Source organism: Cataglyphis hispanica, chromosome 2 (genome assembly GCF_021464435.1).
Source record: "Cataglyphis hispanica isolate Lineage 1 chromosome 2, ULB_Chis1_1.0, whole genome shotgun sequence".
NCBI classification, from domain to species: Eukaryota; Metazoa; Arthropoda; class Insecta; order Hymenoptera; family Formicidae; genus Cataglyphis; species Cataglyphis hispanica.
Window position 1 is genome coordinate 9,797,445 of NC_065955.1, and position 23,816 is coordinate 9,821,260.

The following is a 23,816-nucleotide window of genomic DNA, read 5'->3' on the forward strand; positions in this document are numbered from 1 at the left end:
TCTGATAACGATTGATCTCTGATCTGACGCCGAAGCGAATCGCGACGATTTTGATTAGGATCGCGCGATAGCTCGGAGACGATCTGTGATGCTGAACGATCGCGATTGACGCGATGCCGAGATTTTTCGATCGATGCTTTGATCTCGAATGATCGAAGCGCGATTATTCGATGTCGACGAGTGCGCGATGCGTGCCGATCTCGATGCTGTCGATAAAGTCGATGAGCGCTGGATCTGATGATTTGCCTGATTGGATTTTGATCTGATCCATCCGACGGATGATCCGACTTTCGATGCGCGAGTCTGAGATCCGCGTTTTGATCTCGCAATGCCGATTTTGATCTGCGCCGGATTCGCGGGTTTCTGATTTGCCGCCTGATTTGATTTTGACGGCAAAGCAGGTTGATTGATTCTGATGCCTGATTGAGCAAGCGAGTCTCGACGCGATCCTGCGACGATCTTCGACGCTGATCCTGATCTTTGATGCGCGATCTTTGATCGTCGATCTGATGCTGATTCTGACGGATGATCGTGATGATCTTGATGCCGGATTGGACCGATTGACTTGATGCGCGATCCTTGATCCTGATGATGCCGGATGATTGATTGACGCAAGCGCCTGATTTGAGATTTCGGAGATTTATCGACGTGATTCTGGATTTCGAGCGATTTTTCGACGAGCCGACGAACGATGCCGACGCGATCTCTGACTTGACTTTTGATCGAGACGGATTTGACGATTTGATTTCGTGATGACGGATGATTTGATCTGGATTTGATCGGATCTGATCGATTTTTGATTTGATCCGATCTGATTGTATGACGCCTGATTTTGATTAGTGATTCGAGAGTCTGATCTTGTCGACTATATTCTTTTGATTGTATCGACGCGCAGAGTCGAGCGATTGACGTCGGATTTCGACGATTGCGATTTTTGACGATCGATCTCGGATGCATGTCCTGACTGATAGCGAGAACTGAACTTCCTCTGTTAACTTCTTTTCCATCCCGATCTCAACCGCCACTTGATCGTTCGCTCTCCACTTCCTCATCTCCTGTCCGTCTTACTTCCCTCCATTCTCCTCAGATCTCTGCACTCTGCACTTCCTTCTCCTCTACTCTAGTCCTTGTTTTTCCCCTTGCACCTGCCCTCCAAGCCTTTTTTCCTCGAGCATCCTTATGATCAATCTCCTCCGTCGCTCCCTCTCCAGGTCTCTATCTAGTTTTTCTTAATATTGAAAATAATAAAATAAAAATATTTTATAACAAATTTGTATTTAGTTGGTAAAATTTTGTGATATTAGTTTTTTGAAAAATTAATAATACTAATTAAACAACTATTTTATATGAGTTTTTTTAGTGAAATGTTTATTTAAATGTTTATTTAAAAATAATAAAAAAATAAATTTTATATAGCATAAATTTTTTATTTATTTGGCGCAATTTTTTGATATCAATATTTTGTAAGAAATTTAAACAATTAATTTGTACAATAATATTATTGGTTAAAATGTTTCTATATAAATAATCATAAAAAATTAATTTTGTAATATAATTTGGATTGTCTATTGGCAGAATTTTTTATATTTATTTTTTAAGAAATTAAAACATTTATTTTGTACAATTAAAAACACCGTTTTGTATAAAATTAAATAACATTATTTTATAGAGCTATTTTTTAATTAAAAAATGATAGTTTTTGTGTAACACTTTTTTACATGGCGAGACTTCTTCACTTGACGCTTTTTTTGTACCTTTTTGTACCTTTTTTTAGAAAGGTAATTTTTTTAAGGATATTATTCTTTTTTGTAGTATATGTAAAATATCTTAAAATAAATAAGCAAAAAAACCCATCACCACTCCCGATATATTATCAAAATATGACGGTCTTCTTTGTTTATTATAGATCTTTCAAACTTCTTTATTACTATTATTGTAAGAATAATGGATGCTTACAAATCAGTGTGTCATTAAAAATATATATTAATATATTTGCAATCTATTTTTTAAAATTCATTGATAAATAATCATTGCTGCTTATCTAATTCATCATTAAAAACATAAATAAAGCGAAAAAAGTAAGTTATATAATTTTATTTTTAATAATAAGGTAAAAATAAAAATTATTGTAAATTTATATATAAATATTTTTTGAAGTTTAAGTATAATACAGAATATGAAGCTTTGCTCATGAAATTGTTAATTAAAATATTTTTTTTTATTTTGTATTAATTTTTAATTTTTGGATAAGTTTTTAATTTTTAATCTTTTTATAAATTTATAATTTTTGATTTTTATATTAATTTGTTGCAGTTTTGTTTTTTGTTTTATATTATGTTTTTTTTTATTAAACATTTCAGAATATATGGTTATTGAAATGTATATATACATAATTGTTTATTTTAAATCTCTTGTTACATAATTTTTTATAATTTAAATATATCCCAAAGCGTGTGTTAAATGTGTGTATATTGACAATTGTACCCTTAATTATAACTTTATTTTAATAATAGATCTATACGCTCTACTACTTTAATTATATTGCAATTTATTAAATATAGTTTTTCTTAATATCGAAAATAAAAAAATTTATAATAAATTTGTATTTAGTTGGTAAAATTTTGTAATATTAGTTTTTTTGAAAATTAATAATACTAATTAAACAACTATTTTAGATAAGTCTTTTTAGTGAAATGTTTTTATTTAAAAAATAATAAAAAAAATAAATTTTATATAGCATAAATTTTTTTATTCATTTAGCGCAATTTTTTGATATCAATATTTTTGTAGGAAATTTAAACAATTAATTTGTACAACAATATTATTGGTTAAAATGTTTCTATTTAAATAATCATAAAAAGATTAATTTTGTAGTATAATTTGGATCATCAGTTGGAATTTTTCATATTTATTTTTTTAAGAAATTGAAACATTTATTTCGTTCAATTAAAATAACTCTGTTTTGTATAGAATTAAATAACATTATTTTGTAAAGCTATTTTTTTAATAAAAAAAATGATAGTTTTTTGTGTACACTTTTTTACATGGCGAAACTTCTTTACTTGGCGCTTTTTTTGTACCTTTTTTTTAGAAAAGTAATTTTTTTAGGTTTAAGAATAGTTCGTATACATTGTACAATGTTTTTAAAATTTTTCTTATTCTTAAATCAGATATATAACACTAAAAGCATGATTTTACTAGAAACAAAAAAAAATTAAAAATGAAAATCAATTAATAAATTTGTACACACGCGATCAAAGTTGAAATTATATAAATAATACAATAACAATCTAATACAGTTTTTAATACATTTATTCGTTAATTTTGTTGTCGATAGTTTTGTTATAAATTTACACGAAAAGTGTCCTCTCTCATCTTTTACTCTACATGTTCTAGGAATACTATATATAGGGTTTCCGGCGTCAATCGCATCACCCGTCGTATGCAGATAAAGCAGATAAAATTGAGGAGAAAAGTCCTGTACCATTTTTTTTTATAACGCTTAATAAGAGAGATATTATTGAGTAAAGTCTGGCCAATCGTCGCCGATCTTTAGCCAGACGCACGTCAGTGAGACGCTGTACAGCTGAGCGCTCACACACACATGCTAGGCGCGCGGCTCATTGATATGCGTCGAGCTAAAGGTTGTCGCTGAATTATCAGACTTCCCTCGATAATAACTCTTTTATTAAACGTTATCAAAAAAAATGGTAGGACTTTTTTTCTCAGTTTTGCCTGCTCTCACCTGCACACGACGGGTGATGCGATTGACGCCGGACACTCTGTACATTAAAATTTATACATTATAGTATGCATAACATGTATACATAACCATATCTATGTACATAATAATATTTGACATGTCAAACGATGTATGTAATCGGTATATGGATTTTACAGAGTTACCATCGGCTGCGAGCGACGCTAGCGTAATTTTAATCAAACATTGGAAAAGTACATTTTCTGGACGGAACGTTTCTTACATAAAAATTTTCATATTGAAACTTTGCATCGTAATATTTCCGTTTGTAAAACATGTAGAACAAAAATAAAGACACTTTATTCATATAATTCAAACTCAAGCTATCGATTAAGCTTAGTAAGAATTCGATCCGTTCAGCGGTTATTGAGAATTGATAATCTGAGATATTTTCAACTGACTGACTCGCGTATAGATACACGGTGCGTCTCTGCTTCTCTCCGGACTTGGCGCGAGACTCTACCACGTCTCTTGATAGTTCGGTGCTCAGTACTGTTCGTAGTTTCCCCGCACAAACTTAGGCTATACGTAAGTGCGACATGCGATGACGTAGTCACGTCTATGTTAGTAAATATTGTGATGTTACATGTTACCCACAAGTTACTCACATGCCAGATATTCTTATATAGCGCCTCACGTAGCAAATTGAACTGTGAGACGTAAAAATGACATTTTGACAGCGTAAATTTTTTCTCCACCTGGCTAAAGATCGACGATGATTGACCAGACTTTATTTAATAACTTTTTTATTAAGCGTTACAAGACAAAATGGTAAAGGATTTTTCTGTTTACTTTATTGTGCTCTATCCGTTCACGAGCGTTGGCACCAATCTTTGCAGGACATCCTGTACATGTATATGTCATTATATGATACACGCTAGCGGTTGAACGCCGAGAGCAGCAGTGTTGCAGCTTTGGCCTATCACTGAAAAATAATAGCTAATAGAATTATAATTATTAATAATAATTAGGCAATCACTTGAACTCTATGAACGCGGGTAATTGTAATATTTTGGATGAGATTTATATTGTAGATACCTTCACATAGCAAGTCTTGGGATATTTCACTTGTCGAAACCATAGACATAGTATATTTAGACCGAGTGTTAAGGAGTGAGGATCCTCAAATATTAAACAAAGATAGCATGCTTTCTATCACTATTTTATCTTCGCTTTTTTATCCCCTCTCCTTTTTTGTTTCCCAGTCAACAAAGGCATCTTTACCGTATCACGCATCGTTAGAAAAAGGCAGATTGATGATCATGCAGCACCTCAGCTATCTCTTTCTATTTTTTGACGCATTCTGATCACGGAAAATATAGAAATGCGCTAACTTATACGTCTATGGTCGAAACTCGCAGAAAACTGCACAATCATTTTTGCGAAAAAATCCTAAAAATTATCAACTTTACATGCTCTTTGCAGATTATAACTCCTAGTCCATTGCGATTTTTGCTCAGCATAACATAATCCTAAACTACAAAATCCTAAAGTTTAAACAAAATCCACTGGAAGCCATTTTCCATATGAAGTGTGTAGGTCCTTTGCAGCTAAACTAAATAGTAACGCTGAAACGTAACAGTGACACAATAATGCAATTATAAACAAAGAAATATAAACATACATGTAAGATATAATGAAATCATGATACAAATACAAGAATTATGATATTTTAAAATCATAATCAGATATGCAATGTTACATATCTTAGTAACCCAAATAGATTGCCACAAAAATTCAAAGCATTTATTATTTCAGAATGTGCCACCTATAATATATATATTAAAAAGAAAATGATCTATCTGTATTGCGTAAGTTTTTGTAAACTTATACCACAACATTTTTGTTCTTTAAAAATTTGGAGATCAATTTGAGGTTGAAAATCGTAGAAAATTTTTTGTATTTAATATTTTGTGTACATATCTAAATTATCTTTTCTTTCAAGAAAAAAGTCAAGTATGTGGCAAAGTTATTTCAAAAATTTTGAAAAAATTTTCTTTAATAAAAGTTGTAATATATAATATATATATTTCCATTAATTCCATGTGAAGTTAATTAATGAATTAATTAATTAATAATTTAGTTGGCAGAATTGTCATTTATTGATAATTAATTAATAATTTAGTTGTTAGAATTGTCATTTATCGATGAATAAAAAGTCAAATTTTATTTTATTTGCGAATAATCAATCCTATTCTGGTAACAAACATAACTTGATAAAATGACAAAGTATATTCTTTACAGTCAGTTATGTATAAGCAAAATCATTAAACAAGCGGCAAAAATTTATAGCTTTTGATTGATATCATGCTGTTTTGCCCAATCCGGAAATTCCCCGATGCCGTAGATAAATGCTCCCCAAGTGGGGAACAGAATAACTTGCACTATCAGACTGTACATTGCGGGAATGCATCCGGCCACTATTAGCATCCGAGTTTGTATGTGGCCTGCGACGGTTACGATTGCATTTGGTGGTGTGCCGGCCGGCATTCTGAATGCATACGAACACATCAAAGTCACCGGCATCATCAAGTATAATGGATGTATCCTCATCGCCACGCACTTGGATTGTAAATATAAAACATTATTTACGTATAAAAAATTATTTGCGTTAATAAATATTAGAGAAAATAAAAAAGCAAACCTCCTTGTTTTATTACGATTTTTATTTACCACTTATGCGTAAATTAAATTTATAATTATAAATTATGTTAAAATAGGAATTAATGACTATTTTCCAATATATTCTTCGAGAAGATTGTATTTGAATGTGCAGAGTAAGATCTGGCATTATCATAAACTTCACAAAAAAAGCTTTGGCTTCTTTAAAGAGAAAAAATACAAGCCTTTTTCTTCAAATTGACTTCTTGGTGATGCAATATTATAGGCTCTTGTTTAAAAATAGCTTAAACATCAAGCCGGATTTTTACCAAGAGGGAATTTTCGAACTCGTGCCAAAATGGAACAAGGGCACATCAATCTTTTTGAAAACTATATTGGAAAGTGGTCATTAACTTTTATTTTAAAACGATAAGTTCATATTGTTCATAAATTGTAAATAAAAATTATAATAAAACAGAAAACTGTACATTTTTATTCACTTTAGTATTTGCATGAACTCTTACCATGTGAGCGACGACAGGCAGAAGTATGTTAGCCGTGCCAACGTTCGAAGTGAACTCAGTCATGGTACCGACGAAAAAAAGAACAATGCTCAACATCAGCACGGGAGGTAGTTCCTTCAGGGGCACTAGAGCCAATCCTATCTTCATGGCAAGTCCAGAGACGCTGCTGCCCTTCGAGAGAGCAAAGCCACTGCCCAACAGAAACACCAATTTCCACGGCATTTTTGTTTGAATCACCTGCCATGTAATCAAGCCTTCGGACGGTCTTGTCGGCCGTCTGGAAACTACACAGTCATACGAGATTTCACAATCATTGTCGCGAGAAATGTCCGAAACTAAGCAGAAAGGTGAATCGAGTAACAAACTATTTTTATTTTTTGAGAGAAAAGATCTTAATAAATATTTTAATAAACTTGCTACTCGAGTCGCGAGTCCATACTAGCTTCGGTAATTGCTGCTTTTAGAGGGTCTTACGGTCCTTGCTCCAAAAATGTACGAAAATGGGTTCTTTCGGGATGAAGAACATCAGCAAGCATGCGAAGATCGCGGGCGTTGAGTCTGCCAAGTTTCTACGGTAGATCCTCGTGCAATTATATAATTATGTTTACATAATAAAATGAATTATTAAGTTAAGTTAAAATTAATAAGAAATAAATTTCTCAAATAAAAATCAAATTTAAAAATTTGCAGATTAAAAGCCAACGCGAATTCTAGTGCGTCAATTTCACACAAAACATTTTTCTACTAACCTAATTACTGCACAGGGAAAATTTTCCTTGATCCTATATCAAGAATATTCAAAATCTTAATTTTGAGATTTATAATAAAGATTTATAATAATCTCTCTTTATTCCTCTAAAGAAATAAAGATGAGAAAAATATCAAGATTAAAGTCGCTGAATCGAGAATCAAACCTAGTCTTTCGCTTACCGGGCGAAAGAGGTTTGAACCTCCTCTTACTGAACTATTCAGATTTCACACCCACGATATTTCTTATTCGTTTAAATAAATATCTATATTAAAGTTAACGCCATTTTTCCAGCCAACGTGAACTAATAAGTTAAGTTAAAATTAAGGCTTTCAAGTAAGAATCACAGCTTTAAAAATTACGGACAATTAAGAAGAAAGGCAATATGATTCGTGCCCTTTGCAGTCATCAGTTCCAGAAAAATATTTTTTATAAAATTAACGCACTATTATCTGCAATTAAATAGACTGCTAAATTTCTTAGTCTTCTAAATTTAGTGTTTTTATAGAGCCATATTAAATTTCCTTGTATTAAGTTAATTTTTTCAAGGTGAGAACGTAGAGGAAAGAGCGGAACTCTCTATCCACGCGTTTCATGTAGGATTATTATATAGTTCCACATAAGTTTCTAATTTTCCACACAAAATCCACCCCTACTATCTCCAGATGCGAAATGAGTTATAAGGTTTCACATAGGTTTTCAATCTTTCACGTGAAGCGGGATCTACCAAACCACTCGAGATGCTTACTCATACCTCGCCCATATACAGAATATTCGATTTAATCTGTCCACCCCGATATCTCGGAAACTATTAAAGTTAGACGAAAATTCAAAAAGCCCCTTCAAGGGTTAGGAATACTTTTAGTTGATTTTTAGTATAATTGAACAGAATCCCTTCTCCCCTGAATTTGGAAAAGGAAAGAGTAGCCAAAATTTTCAAATGGGAAATCCCTACAAGAATTACAATCAATTAATAGTGCTCAAAAGACAAATCCAATGACCTACGATATAAAGAGTTTATCTTCAATATTACTCCCGTAATGAATTTTTGAAAATTGCCTCGGAACAATCTCCTCCCTTCCCCCTCCCCCCCCCAAAAAAAATCCAATGCGTAAGAGTACAGTTTAATCATACTAGAAATCATCTTAAAGTAATCCTATTAAAGGGGTTTTTCGAATTTTTTATTTAGCTTTGATAATTTCCGAGATATCGACAGATAAAATCGAACATCCTATATTGTTTCCTTCAGGCATATCAGTATCAGTATCAGACATATCAGTATTCCTTCAGACGTATCAGTATCATATCAAATTACATTTTTTAACTGGTATTAATTTAACTGATATTAGTACGTCCTTTTTTTTGTTAATAACGTTTTATGAATAATAGTTAAAATTTTTTCTTGTTCATAAACGTATAATATGTAGATCGCGCGTTTCCTACATCTTCCGTAGTCAGAACGCGTCAAAAAATAGAAAGAAATACGATCACTAATCTCTCTTTATCTAATAATGCGTGATAGGGTAAAGAAGCTTTTGTTTTACTAGGAAACAGAAAAATAGAGAGACTGAAGATAGAATGGTGATAAAAAGCATGCTATCTCTGTCTAACATTTGATGATCCCTACTCTTTAACACTTAGTCTAGACACTATGTCTATAATGTTACTCAAGAACATGACCTTACAAACATAATATATGTCCACGTCAAGACGAGTTCCTTTTTCGTATATTTATCAAAATCTATTTCAAAGTTTTATTCTGTATTTTAATTTTGCAAATACCCGACAGCAGTTGATTTTAAAAAAAAAAGACATGCTTTGATGCAAAATTTTTTACACTTATTAAGTATTATCAATGGAATGACTCAAAAGTATTTCTTCTTATTAAAAAAAGGAAATTTTAGGTAAAGTGTATAATGTAAAAACTAAGGACATTCAAGATTACTCAAAATCACATCAGTATGTTTCCCTACTTGTCCTACAATTTTAATAATACGTATTTTCCTGTAATTCTAATCATTTTTGAGAAAAATGTGATAAATTTTTTATTATCCTGTATATAATTTATATAATTTTTTATATAAGATATTTATATAATTCTTTTTTTATATAAGATTTTTTATATAAATTATTATAAAGTTACAGGGTGTCTCACAACCACAACAATACTTTAATAAACTCTAGAGATAAACTAAAGTCAAAAATTTTAATATAAAAATGTTGAGGCTGCAATAATTTTCGAGTTATAAGCTATTACTTTCCCAATGATATCGCATAGAACTCGTGCGCTTAAATTCATAATTATATATATACGAGCATCTACTATCATAAATTATCATTAATTATCTGTCATCTGTTTTTGATTCTTACTGCATAATTGATTTTATTATTTTTTATGTGTGTAGGTACTATGTACGGCAGTCAGCTTAATGAGCTATTGAACGTAAAATATTTAATCCTTTCTTAATTAATATATTAAATGGTTGATTAATTATCATATTTAAATCGAAGTATATACCTAATAATTTCACATATTTAAGAAAAAAATTTATTTTTGTTTTGATTGCGCGAAGAGAATTATTTGTGAAAATCAATTGATTTGTTATGTCTTGTAAAAGTCAATAACAGATCGATATATGTATATATATCGATATATGTATGTATAATACAGTTACGAGCCTGAATGTGGGAATCTACGCAATATTATTGGCAAACTTTGATCACTTATAATTGAGAAACTACTGTAGCCTAGATATTTTTGTATTAGGATTTTTTACTCCATTTCATCTGTAGATATGTTATTAAAATCTTATACGGAAGTTGTGAGACATAATTTTGCATAAATTATTAAAATACAGATTCCAGAATCGCAGACATGGAATGCACAATGTGATTGTCCGTGTCAAAAAAAATTTTTTCTCTGACAAAATTGCAAATACTACTTTTTAAATGAGAAAAACTTTAAGCTAACGAATGAGCGCTTTAGATTACGCATGAATTAGAGACAGTGCACATATGGCATATGGCGCGTGAACGTGTACATTTTACTTTTACTAAATATTTTACAAAAACTATGCATGATATCTAAACATCGCTATTTTGAATATAACTTACTTAATAAAAAAAACATTTTCATTGATCACCGAAGCAACGACTAAAAATAAAATAAGTAGATTATCTTTATGGCCCTTTTCAGGGCCACAACATTTTTAGAACGTTGTAACAATAAACTTGGATCAAAATTATTTGCGTGTTATCTAATCTACTTATTTTACTTTCAATTATTTTTTTCAGTGATATTAGAAAATGATCTTTTATTAAATAAGTCGTTTGCCACAAAATAACGATATTTAAATGTCATGTATAATGTGTTCTTAAGTAAAATCTGTAGTGAAATAATAAAATAATGTACACGTGCACACGCATGCCGTACGCTCTTGATTCAAAAGTAATCTAAAGCGCACATTTATTAGCTTAAAATTGCTTTTGTTTGAAAAGTAGTGTTTAGACGCAACTTTGCTTCTTTTGATACAATCACACTATATATTCCATGAATTCTGGAATGTTCTGTATGTATGTATATACGTATATACATATATAATATAATTCAAATATGTTTTAATCTTTTATCTTCAATTTGTTTGCAATAATGAATTATCATAGGTGAAATAATTTGTCTTTTTTCATTGAAAATTCTCGTTTTATAACATTAAGAAAGTTGGAACTCACACATCTGTCAGAACTTCCGACCATCCGCGAACGAATCCAGGAGCTCTGAACACCCACAAGAATATACATCCCGTGAAGAGTGTTGCGACAGAGAACTCATGAAACGTTAAAGGTCCTAAATTCTTAAGAGATTGGGTTATTACCTATAACAATGATATATTTTTTTATCGATTTGCAGATAATTTAAATGTCTAAATAAGAGAAAATTAGTCTAAAATAAGATTAATTATATATTCTATCTCTCTCACGTTATGTAAAATATTAAATTTTTTGAAAGAGAGAAGTTTTTCGCAAATAGACAATATTTGTAATTATTTTGTTACTTATTTTATTAATCGAATAAGAAGATTAAAACTTTTTTTGCCATACCTGATTTGCAATTGCCTCGCCTTCAGCACCGATCCTCGCCATTTCGGCATCTTTGCTGCGCGGTCTCAGATACCCCAGAAAAGCTATTCGTAAATACAACCACAATAGAAACGAATTTGTGGCCATTTGCGGAATCGAGCCAGCCATCCAAGCGCCGAAAGTAATTGGGTCAGCATCAGGAAAGCTGTATTCGTAAATACCCTTGAAAGCGAGATTCGTCGGAGTACCGACGATCGCTCCAGTACCTCCGAATGATGAAGCGTACGCCGCCGCGAACAGATAAGCTTTCGTCACTTTTGTCGGTTTTATATCTCTGAAAAAGTAAATTCTTTTACAATAATATCGAAAATATATTAGAAATTTAATTTAATCATAAATTAAATTATTATAAATATATAAATATATGTATGTATATGTATACAAGATATCCTATTTTAAATAATACATGTTGATATCTTTCCCCTAATTTGTCATAAATAAAAAATTTTTAAAGAAGTTGCATGATTTGGAAGGGGATACATGATGAAAATATGGACTTGAATAACTTTTTCAAGATCAGATCAAGATCGTCGACGATTTCTTAAATGAGATTCTTTATTTTGAATATAGATTATTGTAGTGCTTAAAACCTTTCTAACGATCTATAACAATACTTTTTCTTTAAAAATTATTTTCTTTAAATTCTTTTGAATGAATGTCTCATTTTAAATGATGCATTTTGGCATCTTTTCAGAAAAGCATTTTAGACAAAAGTTGTTTGCAATTAAGGGGGAAAAGTAGTGGAGATTAAATATTTTCTAAATATCAGGTAAAAATCATCATGATTTTCTTTTTTTTTAGAGAAAACAAGTTCAAAACAACTTCATTTGTACTAACTTGTAGACAATTTTAAAATTTGTCCAGTGACCTGTATTAATGCTATTTTGTTTCAAACTTTTGCTAAGTTTTGAATTTTTTAAATTTGTTTTATAAATTTGTTTTTTATTTACTGTTGCGTATTATTTGCGTATCTGTTCATCTATCGTTTGTCAATTCGTTTATTATGAAGTTTATTCAGATTGTTTTCATCGTTACTCTGGTCATCTAATATCTGATCAGCATGCCTGATTACAACGCAAATGAGATTATCGACATACTTCTAGTATTACTTGATGAAGCAAAAGGAACTAGATGCAAAGATGTCAAAGTGCACCATTTAAAATGAGACATTTATTCAAAACAATTTGTAAATTTCAAAGAAAAGTACTATAGTTACAAATTGTTGGAAACATTTTGAGCATCGCTACTTGACTCAAGATTAAATTCATATTTTCATTTCCTTAATATATTCCCTTCCAAACCATGCAACTTTTGTTTGAAAAATTTTTGTCTATGACAAATTATAAAAAATATCAAAATGCATTATTAAAAATGGAACACTCAATATATAAATAGTTATACTAATATTTTACTCACATATAAAGTTTTTTTCTTTGAAACTTAATATTGCACAAAAAAAAAAAATGTTTTAGACAAAATTTATAACGATTTTGAGCGAGAGAAAATTGATAATTTTGAATTTTAATCAAGGTCATTTTTTAAAATTATGTAAAAAACTATTAACTTTTTTTATATAAAACTAATTTTTTTTTTATAAATTAGTTCCTTGCAATATTCGGGATAAAAATTTATAAAGTTAAGTATGATCAAAAATTGAATAGTTTAAGATATTTTAATGTGACATATAGTATAAAATATCTAATAAACTATTCAATTTATGACCATCCTACCTTATAAATTTTTACGGTAAATGATGCAAAAAATTGATTTCTATATGTAAAATTGGAATGCTTTTATTATTATTTATTAATAATAATTTAAGGCTCAAAAAAGTACCAAAACATCCGCTTTGCACATCAATATGTTAATTAATTAATTTCTGATACAATAAAGAAATTGTTTTGCGCCCTACTACGTACTTACGTACTACTGCGTTAGACTCACTGCCATTTTATTTACCTATTTTATTTGTTTTCTAGAACCATTTAAAAAATTGTTAATTATTTATTAAAATTCAAGTTTATCAACTTTTTATTTTTTAAAGCTCTATAAATTTTTTCTAAAACATTTTTTTTATATGATGTTAAGTTTCAGAGACAATACTTTGTAGCAGTTTATGTAAAACATTATATATTTAGGGTAATTCATAATTGTACGGTAAGAGATTCATTTTTCATGAAAAAATAAATCGAAATTGTTGAACAAAATTTTTTCATATGATGTTTCGTTTTTTGATAAAATCAACTTTAAATATTAGTTGAGTACGCATACACGCATTGATGACTAAACTAAGACGTCGTTAAGCTGATCTCAATACAGACCACTATTTTTTCTTGTTTTTAGTGTCCAATATGTATTTTAACTTAGAATAAATTAAAATAAGACACAATATTTTATTTTGAAAATTTCTTTTTATTAGTTTAAGAATTGATTAGAAATGTAGCATACAAATTGGGCTCTTCTCTAGATTAATTTAAAGTTTTTTCACACTGAAAAAACAGTTTTGCTAATATAACCAAAATTTAGTATACTAACCATGAATAGAATATGGTATATTAATTTTTTTTGTTTTATTTACCAAATTTTGGTTATATCAACAAAACTTTTTTCAGTGCAGTGTGTTTCGGGCTTTTAAAGTTTCAAGCGCTTTTTCTTTAATTGTACAAAATTGATTTCTTCTTCGGAATACACAATTGTTTTGACATAACATCATAAGGTAAAAGTTTAAAGATATAAATAATAGTAGAAGAATAAATAATGACCTATATTGAGTTTCAGTTATAAGTAAATAATGACCTATATCAGTTTCAACGACATCTTAATCAAGTATACTCAATAAGTCGATTAGAAGTCAATTTTATTAAAATTGAAGCTCCCCCATATAAAAAAATTTTATTTTGCGATTTCGCTTTTTTTCGTGAATCAACTTTTTCTCACACTGAGAAAAAAAATTGTTGAATTGGACTAAATGTGTTCAACATATTAAATTTAACATGACGTATTTGACTTGAATACTTAAATATTTCAATTAAAAAAATAATAATCAGTTGAACACATTTACTCAAATCAACAACTTTTTTTCTCAGTGTAGTTGTACCATGAATTATGGACCATCCTACGGTATGATGACTAATATGATGACTAATAAAAAATATATAAAAATGTATAAAATTTATAATATTTAATACTCACGGTTCAGCTTCCGGATCTTGCGGATCCTCCTTTATATCAAACACTTTTCCAAGCCCTTGCTATATATATACATATTATAATTCCAGATTTTAACCAAATAAAAAAGTATAATGTAATTAAATAACAATCTGCGGTAACTTTTTTGGCATTATTTAAATGGAATACAAAATAATTTTATCAACAACTGAAGAACGAGAAAAATATATAATTTTTAGAATTGTAATGACTAAAAAAAGATATGAAAGATGTAAGAATAGAAGGGTGAGGCCACTCGAATAACTCCCAGTTTTGGAGATAGGAGAAAATGTTTGAAATAAAAGTTGTATGGTATCGAGTGGAAAATCTTGAAGGTAAACGTTTTTTTTTAAATGGAGGTGCGAGGAGATTTAAAGGTAATCTTCATTTTTTTAATGGAATCACCCTAATTTTTTTTTATACAAATCGAATCCTTGCAATATTTAGCACAAAAAGTTATAAGGGTAAGGTGGCCAAAAAGTGAATAGTTTATGAAATATTTTGTATTTTATTTTGATATAATTTTACATAAACTATAAAATATTTCATAAAATATTCATGTTTCAAAATGAACTTATCATTACTTTTATGGACAAAATAATTAGAATTTCTCTTCATATTTGGCACAAAAAGTTATAAGGGTAAGATGGCCAAAAGTGAATATTCTAAGAAATATTTTATAGTTTATGTAAAATTATATCAAAATAAAGTTCAAAATATTTCGTAAACTATTCACTTTTTGGTCATCTTACCGTTATAATTTTTTGTGTCAAATATTATAATTGCTAGAAATTGATTTATATAAAAAAATTAGTGTGGTTTCATTAAAAAAAATGAAGATAACCTTCAATCTCCTAAGCACCTCTACCTAAAAAAAATGTTCACCTCTATAAGATTTCCCCCTCGATATCATACAACTTTTATTTCAAACATTTTCTCCTATCTCCAAAACAGTGGGAGTTATTCGGATGACCTGTTTTAGATGCCTCACCTTGTATAAAAACTAAATAGTTCTAACTTTGAAATGTCTCTTTCATCTGACAATAATTGGCATAATGGAATGGAACACGGGAATTTATTGTGACGCTTTTTCAATTCAACTGACCCTCTCCAATTCACGAAGAACGGCAAAGACGATAGGCACCATCATGGCAGTGGCCGCCGCGTTCGCGATCCACATAGATATGAAAGTGGTTACGGTGCAAAGACCGCCGAGTAATCTCGCGTGGCTGCAACCGAGCATCCTCATCACAATCAGGGCGATTCGCAGATGTAAATTACAGTGCTCGGTGGCGATGGCGAGCACCAAACCGCCGATGAAAACCATAATAGTGTCGTTCATGTAGCAGGTGCATGTTTCCTCGGTGCTAAGTATGCCGAACAACGGAAATAGCACCACTGGGATTAGCGACGTAATCCCTATCGGTAGGCATTCCGTCACCCAGTAGCCGGCCACTAGTAACATGATGTACGCGCATCTAACTTCCTGTGTTTGCCAGGTAGATGAAAGATATAAGAGAAAAATAGAATACTATTTAATTATTAATAATATCATGAAAACATGGATAAGAATATAATAATTTTTCTGATAAAAATAATATCTATAATTGAATATTTCAGAATAACACAAAATAAAATTATTATTTTAATGTTAAAATAAAATTAATTATTAAACATAACTTTTTACTGCAAAAAACTCGATTATAACAATACAATTTATACGTTAATATACATATAATAATAATAATAATAATAATAATAGCTATTATTAATATAAAAAATTATATGTACACCATAACATAATAGTACAATATTGTATATAATATAATAATAATAATATAATTATTAATTATTTTAATTTATAATAATATAATATAATAAGAATAATAATATTTTCGCAAATATTTTAAAATAATAAAAAATAAAATTACTATTTTAATATCAAAGTGAATTGAATTATTAAATATAACTTTTTTCTGAAAAAGATTGGACTATAATAATATAAAATACATCATATATGTATATGCATATAATAGATATTAATATGAAAAATTTATATACAAAGTGTAATTGAAAAAAAAATATATATAAAACACACCATTAAATACAGGATAACAATCCAAATAGAAAAGTCCTAAATCATTTTTTTATCTAGCTTTTTTTTCATTGTTATATGATGATAAAGTTACTAATCAGCGCTTATCTATGTATATAGCGAAAAGCTATCTCGCTATTGCAATCCCCGCCATATCTTCTCTGTTTTCCTCTGTAGACAGGCGCTTATTAATTAACTTTAACATAGTATAACAACAAAAAGAAAGCTTAAATAAAAAAATAGTTCAGAATTTTTCGATTTGAATTGTATATAATGTAATATGTTTTTTTCAGTTACACCCTGTATATTACATAATATAATACTATATTATTATATATAATATTATTAAATAAAACAAAAAAGCTCTAATATAAAATATGATAAAGAATATGAGACAGGCGATTAATAGCCGGGCGCAGAAATAAAGACAAAAAAAATATTATTAATTAAACAATTTAATGATTTAAATTGAACGTTTCGATCTGAATTTAGACCATCTTCAGTAACTATATATAGAGAAAAGAACAAAAATTTATAAAAAAATTAATAAGATGTAAATATAACAAGATGTAATCATAAGATGTCATAAGACATCTTTTTTTCTCTCTATATTTAGTTACTAAAGATGATCTAAATTGAAACCAAAACGTTCGATTTAAATCATTAAATTGTTTAATTAATAACATTTTTTTTATGCATTTATTTTTGCGCCCAGCTCTTAATCACCTGTCTCATATTCTTTATATAATATTATTATTATTAATTATTTCAAATTATAATAATATAATATAATAATATACTTATTTAACTGTAAAACTGTTCAAAAAAAGCAATATTTAATTAAAATTGCATTCAAAAACATTTTTTTTATAAACGCAAGCAAGGTTAAAAAAAGATTTTAATATATAAAACGTAAAAAGTAAAAGAATATTTACCGGATAATTATATATTACGATGAAAGGTAACCAAAACAGTGCCCAACAGATAGCGAAAATCACACGCCAGTATAACATAAGGAAGAAACAGGTTCGTTCCATATAGGTTAATTGCAGTAAGGGAGTTTCAAGTCTGCAGAAGTTTTATTTCTCAAAGTTACTTTCTTCTGTAGATTTAAAATTATATAAGTTCTTAAGCATTTTTCTAAATTATTTTTCATAATGTGTGCAAAATTATATTCTGCGAACATAACTAACAATAAGTTACGCTATCTTACAGTTTTAAAAAGCTTTTTTCATCTAAATTTTATTTTCTTCCTGATTAAATGTATTAATCTTCTTTTTCTTATACTGACGGAAATATTAAATTTAAAATAAAATATATAAAAATTGTTTTTTACATTTCACTTTAGAAAAAAAACCAAGATATGTATATAAATAAAGGAAAAAAGTTTCTATTTGTATAAAATGTCTTTCTCTTTCTCTTTTATTATTCAATTACCATTTTGTAAAAATCTTATTATAAAAGTATTAAAATATCTCTGAAAAAAAAGGAGATAGGTTAAACCAGTAACTATTTTCAGGGAAATTTGTAATAGATTTCAGAAATTTTATGCACGAAAATTATATACGGAAAATATAACCTTTGCCGCGTCTCGGACTCAACTTCAGCTTCATTTTCGGTTTCGGACTTTCTTACATCCTTCCCAGCCATAAGTCAACGTTATTCTGTTGTAAAGACTTTAGATTTAGGTTAATGCATTTCGTACGTTACAGAAGAGAATCGGCCTGCTGATTTTTATGTTAATTTCATCCATGTATATCATAGACATAGAAATATAGGGACCGAGCATATCATTGCAGGAGGGGAAGCCACTGCGGGACGATGCGACGAGATAAATTGTGCCTAAATTCGATTGGCTGTTATATCTCATAAATTCACGACAATGATACTCGTGTTGGTGGCTGTCAAACTATCACGCGTATTTGTCTGTATATTAAAGAAATTTGTTAGAAATAAGATATATAAATATATAAATATATTAATATATTATATATTTATAATATAATATACAAAATATAAAATATATATTTATTTATTTTAAAAATATGTATACAAAATATAAAATATATATTTATTTATTTAAAAAAAAATATATATAATATATTTTTTTTTAAACAATTTTAAAATGTATATATGAAATGTACACAACAAAATAATATATTAAATATATTTGTGTAGTGTTTGAGATCACGCTCAAACAAATTCATTAAACAATTCATTTTAATTTATAAGAAAGATTTGCGACATGAGCTTAAAATAATTATATTTTATTCGATTAACATCTCGTATTATTTATTTCTTATATCTTTTCAAAGTCGAAAAATAGTCAAATTGTGACAAATATTATTATCTCTTAACTTCTTCTACCGCTAACAAACTCCATGTTGCAAACAAGTTTAATAACAAACCGCGCAAACAACTTCGACAGTCGCACAATAAGACAAACGGCACGCGCGATGCCATGACATATACACTGACGTAAAGGCCACCGGCTTATCGTGCGCGCTAATTTTTGCCAGCACTTCGTGTGGCAGCCAATAAAATTCGGCTCCTTTTCAACCGATTTTAAACCGATTGAAATTATTAGCAGCGGGCGACAAAAGATATATTATAAAAGGGACCGCTCTCGAAGAGCGGGCGCACTCGCTTCTTACGCGCAGTTACACCGCATAGTTACACCGCAAATTCATACACCGCATTATACGACCGCTTTTCTCTATTCTAAAACCGCTTACGACAACCGCTTTTTCTTTTCGGACTATGCTTTGCTTAACTAATTAAACTGTGTAAATTAATTGTGATAATTATTTATTATAATTAAAGGTATTTTTTGTAATTATACGTGCGTGATTTTTTTTCCGTGTTCTGTCTTTCTTGTGCGTGTTCCGTGTATTGACGCGCTCTACGTCTCGCGTCATTCCGAACATGTAGAATTAAAAATATAGAATAATATTTATATTATAATTATATAATAATAATTATATTATAATTATATAATTATAATATTTGATATTATTATTTAATATTTAATGTATATTATTTAATATTTTAATAATAACATTCAACATTTATAATAAATATCGTTAATTTTATTGATTTATTTAATACACTATATTACTTAATAAATTAATAAATATAATATTTAACAATACAACACATACATGTAATACAATTTAATAATGCAACATATATAACACAATATATTAATAAATACAATATTCATTAATACAACATATAATAAAATAAAATACAACACATATAATACAATATATACATATAATATAACATTTTTCATTAATCTTATATAAACAATATAATTTTGTTAAAAATGACGCTGACTTTTAGATTTTATATTATTTAAAGAAAATTTATTATTATTATTATTGTTATTATTATTATTATTATTACTTATTATAAAAATTAAATTACATTATATAGCTTTAAATAATACAGATAAAAAATGTCAGCTCCAATTTTTCAATAAACTCATATGTTTGAATGAAGAATATATATTGTATTATATGTGTTGTATCTTATTTTATTATATGTTCTATTATTGTTTTATATTTTGTATTGTTAAATATTTATTAATATAATGTATCAAATAAATCGATAAAATTATTAATATTTATTATAAATATTGAATGTTATTAAATATTAAATAATAATATAATATAATGTAATTATAATATAATTATTATATTTTATCTTTAATTCATAGCAAATATAATATTTAATTTTAGTATATTTTATTATGTATATTTTATATATGCATTTTAAAGTTGTTAAATTATATTTACAAATATATTTACAAATATATAAATATATATTTTCTATTTAGATACTTTATTTTTGACAAATTTCTTTAACATATAGACAAATAATGTCCAAATACCTGTGAAATTATGACAGCCGCCAACACGAGTATCATTGACGTGAACTTATGCGATATAACGCGCCAATCAAATTTAGGCACAATTTATCTCCCGCAGTGACTTCACTCCTCTCGTCTATCCCAGAAGTTTATGCTCGGTCTCTATATTTTTTATGTCTATGATGTATATACATTTTGTCATGTGGTTACTCTAAAAGTATTATATTTTGTTTTTTAAAAAGTTATTTAATTTTTTACATACACAAAATTATAACATTATTCGACAATATAAAGTTTGGCAAATTTTTTTTTCTTGATATTATTTAACTATTAAATGAGAAAACTTGCAAATAACCAATAAGGTGCACAAACTTATTTTTGTTAAATTTTTGTATTAAATGTGTATTAAAAATGTTGTGGGCTATTTTTTGGTTCATCTTTAGCATAAATATAAATATATAAAGATTACATTGGTATTTTAAAACTCACATTATACTCTATATTGACGGATATACATATGGAGATGACGTCTAGATGTTGCCTACTATTTTGTACAGATTTTACGCGGCTTTTTGGGAGTCTTCCTTTTTGATTATCAATTTTAATTTAACAACAAGTATACTGTATATATCAAATTATAAAACACAAATGTAATCTTTGTATATTTATATCTATACAGAAAATGGACGAAAAAAATGGTTTGAAACGTATATTTTATAAAAATACATTTATTACAAAAATTTAATAATAAGTTTACGCATCAATACCCGCGCGTTAGCTTTTATTTGTCAGTTTTCCCACTTAATTGTTCTAGTATTCTAAATCTCTATTGTTAAGTCTATTATTTTAAGTCTATATATTGTTATTATTATATTATTTACTATTAGTTATATCATATTATTAGACAATTTTATTTGCAATATATAAAATATTTTGAAATTATGATATTAAGATATATTATTTATGGATATAATATCACTTGTAATTTTTAATTGATGCTAAAACCAATTCTAAAGAATAAAATCACTTCTTATACATAATTTAACTCCTTCGGCTTTTCTCGATATATTTCAAAAACTATTTGAGATATTAAAAATATTTTATAGAAAAATTTTGTCGTAAAAATCTCTATTTAATCACACTAATATAATTTTTAAAAAATATTTGTTAAAAAAAGTTGTTTTGGTTGAAAAAAAATTTTATTTCTGCGATAAAATAAAGGTATTGCTATGATAAAACTTTTGTATAAAATATTTTTTGAATTCTCGAATAATTTTCAAGATATAATTTTTGAGAAAAGAGCCAATTCTCTATATGTATAATGGTTAGTTATCTCTTCATTTTTAAACACTAACTGAAAATTTCTAACTAAAAATCATCCATTTATTCACTCCTTCTTTCTATATGTGTGCAAAGTTTTTATTAAAATTAGAATTTTTTGATTTTTATTTTAGTATATAGATATCAATTTTTCATTACTTTAAAAAAATTTTGTGTATCTATTAAAAATTAAGCTTATTAAAAAATTATTTAATTCTGCACAAAATCATAACGTTATCTGATAATGTAATGTTAGATAAATTTTATTTCTTAATATTGCTTACTATTAGATATATTTAGATTATTGTTATATATATAATTATATTTGTAACATATAAACTCGAAAAAATATTTTGATAAATATTGAGGTATTATTTAGAAAAATAAATGATTTATTATGGACTATTTATTATCACTCACTCGTTAAATATGCAATCCATCGTCGATAACGCGTTTCGCCGCATGTAGATACAATTTCAATTTTAATAATTCAGCGCTATAAGGTCGTTCTACATTAGTCGCAAGCAGCTAATCGCAATGAACGCAAGCAGCGCTACGTTTAATATGACTGGAAGTTGCGCTGCTTGCGTTCATGCGATTAACTGCTTGCGACTAATGTAGAATGATTTTTACACCGCAAAACGAACGTTGTTCATTTGTATTCATTCTATATAGTGCTGTGCAGTTAATTTCATTTTTAGAGATGACAAAATAATAACGAAAAATATAATAGCAGTAGCAAAATATTTTTATTAAAGACTTAGTATAATTATGTGATAAAACAATTTTATGATATAATTATCACAAATAATTTTTTAAGTATAAACTCTAAAAATAATGCTTTATATAATTGCTGCAATAAACTCTAAAAATAATGCTTTGTATAATTGTTGCTGCAATTGCAATTATTTAATAAATTATTTTTACGAGTTTATATTTAAAAAATTATTTTTTCGATTTTTCCTGTTTTGTATAATTTAGGTTGGAATAATGATCCAAGAAAGGCAGCAGATTTTTATTTAAAAATGCAGGAGAAAAGACTAATACTATTTTCCCGTAACGAGACCTCTTTAACTTTATTCAACGTAAATCAAATAATTGTTTTCTATAAACCACATTATTTCCTTTAATTAAGGTAAGATGCCGACCGGTAAGCCACTTTAAAGCGTGATTTTTCAAAGAAATCAATTCTTAAATTCTTTCCCATTCGCAAAAAAGATTCTTGCTAGTTACGATCCTGACAAGACAATGGAGAGGAACGTTGATTCATCGGGAATGCCCGAGTTGATTCAGAAAGCGAATAGATGAGAAAAGGGAGATAAAAAAAATGCAAAACATAGAAAAGAAAAAATGGCGTATTCTGTAACTTTAACGGGTGCAAGTAAGTAAAGAGAAAATCCACAGAAATGGGGAAATGATTAAGAGCGGTTAGAGTATATTTTTAGTATTACAATTTCAAAAAAAAGAAAAAGGAAAGGATGAATCAGAAAAATGGATGGAAATGGATAAAATAGAATGGCTCGAGAGAATTGACTATATCCGCCGAAGAG

The 23,816-nt window shown here is 28.2% G+C and overlaps 1 protein-coding gene across 1 annotated transcript; it reads right to left on the reverse strand.

Annotated features, from left to right (window-relative positions):
- Nucleotides 1-6,046: 6,046 nt before the first annotated feature.
- On the reverse strand, nucleotides 6,047-18,109 carry LOC126857038 (protein I'm not dead yet-like). The gene is made up of 8 exons (XM_050606119.1): nucleotides 18,008-18,109; nucleotides 16,083-16,463; nucleotides 14,963-15,021; nucleotides 11,732-12,044; nucleotides 11,363-11,505; nucleotides 7,360-7,454; nucleotides 6,886-7,169; nucleotides 6,047-6,322 (listed from the first exon to the last, which is right to left on the reverse strand). The coding sequence occupies exons 1-8, from the start codon at nucleotides 18,107-18,109 to the stop codon at nucleotides 6,047-6,049; spliced, it is 1,653 nt and encodes a 550-aa protein (XP_050462076.1).
- Between the last annotated feature and the right edge of the window lie 5,707 nt (nucleotides 18,110-23,816).

Excerpts from the sequence above, each read along its gene's own strand:
- LOC126857038 (XM_050606119.1), bottom strand. The coding sequence starts at position 18,109 with ATGGAACGAACCTGTTTCTTCCTTATGTTATACTGGCGTGTGATTTTC. Across the intron at positions 15,022-16,082 it reads TTCTTCGTGAATTGGAGAGG|CAAGGGCTTGGAAAAGTGTT; the intron begins GTCAGTTGAATT and ends GTATATATATAG. Across the intron at positions 7,170-7,359 it reads ACATTTTTGGAGCAAGGACC|TTTCCAGACGGCCGACAAGA; the intron begins GTAAGACCCTCT and ends ATGACTGTGTAG.